Below are 3,104 nucleotides of genomic sequence, written 5' to 3' on the forward strand. Positions count from 1 at the left end.
ATACAAATACGTATCTGCTGACTATAGCAGACAACAGTAAGTATACATTGGCAGTGTTTAGCAGAAAAAGCAGCAATTATAAAACTCTTTAATATGATTTATATATCTTGCTCTTAGTTCCTCATTGGATCTAAATGTATATATAAATCAATCACATTCAAGAATTTTACAACAGTTGCTGCTTTTTCTATTGAATGCAGCCATTAACTGAGTTAATATTTTGACTATGATATAAAATATATTTCTAAATATTTATATATTAATTTAACATCTTAATTTCAAAAACAGGCATTTCTTAAACTCCAATAGCACTTCAAGTCATTGTATCTTTTATATTTTTTGATTTTAGAATATTTTGCCTGAGGAAACTTTTGGTCTATACTACTAGAACATATTTCAGTTTCAGCTAATTTGACCGACGTTATTTTTTTTATATAAAATGTGCGAAAGATCCTTTAAAATAAAAAAAAATTATACTTTCACAACAATTCTAATTTTGTTTAAATTTTTAGCGTCCATTATATTAAATTTTATCATATTATATTTATCAGAGAGTTTTGACATTGAATTCGTATTCACAGCCGCTTAAAAAAATTCTTTTAATTAACAAATAAAAGCTATTTAATAAATCAATAACTAATTTTTTTCGCAATAGATTCCATATTTATATCCATAAGCACGGATCTTATTAATTATTATTAATCATAGCTGACACTAAAAAATCATTTTAAGATCCAAAAATTTTAACAACGTAATTAATTTTTTTTGCAATAAAACTTTTGCACGTCACATATTGTAATTATAATATGACAAAATACTTGAAAATGGCCTTTTTTAGAAATAAAATTTATAAGAGGTTGTTTAATATAAACTCTATAATATAACCATAATTCTGATTTTTATTGTAGCGTTACGGTTGTTAAAAGTTACAGAATAAGCACCTTTTAATTATAAATTTATCAAAAATACGCAATAGACTAATTTGGGAAACGGAATCGTATTCAGTATCCAAAAAAGCTAAAAAATTACTAATCCATTCCGGTGTTCGAAAAAAATAATTCTTCATCGAACAGTGTAATTTATCAATGATAAACAATTAATTTTTTATATCGCATATTTATTTTTAAGATGGTTTTTGAACTGAATGATTAACGATGAGATACATACTAAGTGTTACATACTGTATCATTATCTAACAATTCAATTATATTGCTCAGGTAGTACATAAGAAATATCATCCCAAGGATGACGATAAAGACCTTGCTTTAATCTTTTTTGATCCATGTAATGACCTAAAAGAAAAAAGTTCGTTAGCGAATGATAATATCCATAATATTTCTTTATGTAATATTAATGCATGCAAATGTACATAATTTTATATATATAACCACATACCAATAAATCCTATACTTCGACCAAGAACGAACAAACTATTTATGGCACCTATTTCAATATATTCTTGCGCCTCTTCTCTAGTAAAACTGCCACTGTTGCGCAACATATCAACAAAGGAGCAAGCAATAATACCATCCACATTAAGAATTAAATTAGGCTTTTTACTAGTTGTTATTTTTTCAACTTCTAAAGCATATTCGACTAAAGGTCTTGCCGGAAAATTCTCTAACACAAATTCCTTGATAAGTTTTACACGCATGTCTGGATTGTTAATTGACTTAACACGATGGCCAATACCCATGATCAGTTCTCCTTTTTTACGTGTATTATTTACAAATTCTTGTGGATGTAAACCAGTGTCATACGCTTCAGAAAACATACGAGCTGCACCATCTAAAGCACCACCGAAACGATCTCCCTGTAAATTAATGTATTGTTGAAGTATTGAAAAGTCATATTATTATTTTATTAGAATTTAATTTTCGCTTACAATTGTTAGAAGTCCTGAAACGAGACTGCTAACCAGGTCTTTCCCGGCACGTGCGCAAACAATAGTATTGTGAGCTCCAGAAACAGCTGGACCATGATCAGCTGTGAGCATCAGCGACATTTCAAGAAACTTACAATAGGTTGGAGGTAAACAGCGTTGAAACCATAAAAGTGAAACAACGCCGCCGATACCCACATTTTGTTTTAGAACTTCGGTTACAGGCATACCAGCATATAATAATTCCTGTCCACGTTCATCACAAATTGATGTCATAAATGATGCAGGTTTACGTATTAAACCAAGTTCCTGTTTATAATATAAATATTATAATAATACAACATTTTCTACATAATGATCTATTCAATTAGGTTAATAAATAACTACTACATATGCAAAATTAACTCAATGCTCGTTTTGCTCTATATTCTTATAGACATATGTATATGAATGTATATGTGTATATACACAAGATGTCTCAAAAAGGGGACACCTGAATAATCTCGGAAAATATAAATTTTATAGAAAAAAGTTGTAGGGTTCAAAAAGATCTATTTACTGATCTATCAATTTGACCTTGAGTGGCGTCGCCATTCAAGTTAGATCAAGGTTACATTGATTTTTTAAAATGGAACACCTTTTTGTTTTCAAAATCTAATAACTGGTGTCGAAAACTTTTTAAAATAAAATACATAAAAATGAATTTTCAGTGCAAAAATGAAAATAAGAGAAACAATCACCAATAATCTTGATCTTAACAAATGTTATTCAAGACATAATTCTAAATGACATTCAAGAGGATTCAGCCGTCGGTTGGACATCTTGCGTAATGCTAATACCGGCGGTAACTTTCAAACCTTATAACTTGAAAAGTACTTCATGAAAAATTACTTTATTATAGTGTTTTGAAATATTATTGTAGTGTTTATTATAGTGTTTTCTCAAGATGTACTACAAGAATATGAAAAATAGAGGGTTTCATTTAAAAAATTCAAAGTGACATTGCTCTGACCTTGGTGACTACCCAAGATCAGATTACTAGATAGATCATTTAGAACTCCACAACTTTTATCTGAAACGTTTTTTCTAAAATGCTCTGTTTCCGAAATAAAAGGAGTGTACGGGTGATTTGACACACACATACGCGCGCGCGCACGCACGCACGCACACACACAGGGTCTCTCTCTCTCTCTCTCTCTCTCTCTCTCTATATATATATATA

At 29.6% G+C, this 3,104-nt stretch overlaps 1 protein-coding gene across 2 annotated transcripts in view; it reads right to left on the reverse strand.

The window, feature by feature from the left end:
* Positions 1–1,115: 1,115 nt before the first annotated feature.
* Positions 1,116–3,104, reverse strand: part of LOC108685361 (ATP-citrate synthase) — a 52,042-nt gene continuing 50,053 nt past the window's right edge. For both annotated transcript variants that reach the window (XM_018190115.1, XM_018190114.1), the window contains exons 9-11: positions 1,886–2,191; positions 1,396–1,813; positions 1,116–1,292 (exon numbers count right to left, since the gene is read on the reverse strand). In XM_018190115.1, coding sequence (XP_018045604.1) covers positions 1,201–1,292; positions 1,396–1,813; positions 1,886–2,191 — 816 coding nt within the window. In that variant the 3' untranslated portion in view covers positions 1,116–1,200. The remainder of the gene's footprint in view (positions 1,293–1,395; positions 1,814–1,885; positions 2,192–3,104) is intronic.

Source organism: Atta colombica, unplaced genomic scaffold, assembly GCF_001594045.1.
Source record: "Atta colombica isolate Treedump-2 unplaced genomic scaffold, Acol1.0 scaffold151, whole genome shotgun sequence".
Classification (NCBI taxonomy): Eukaryota; Metazoa; Arthropoda; class Insecta; order Hymenoptera; family Formicidae; genus Atta; species Atta colombica.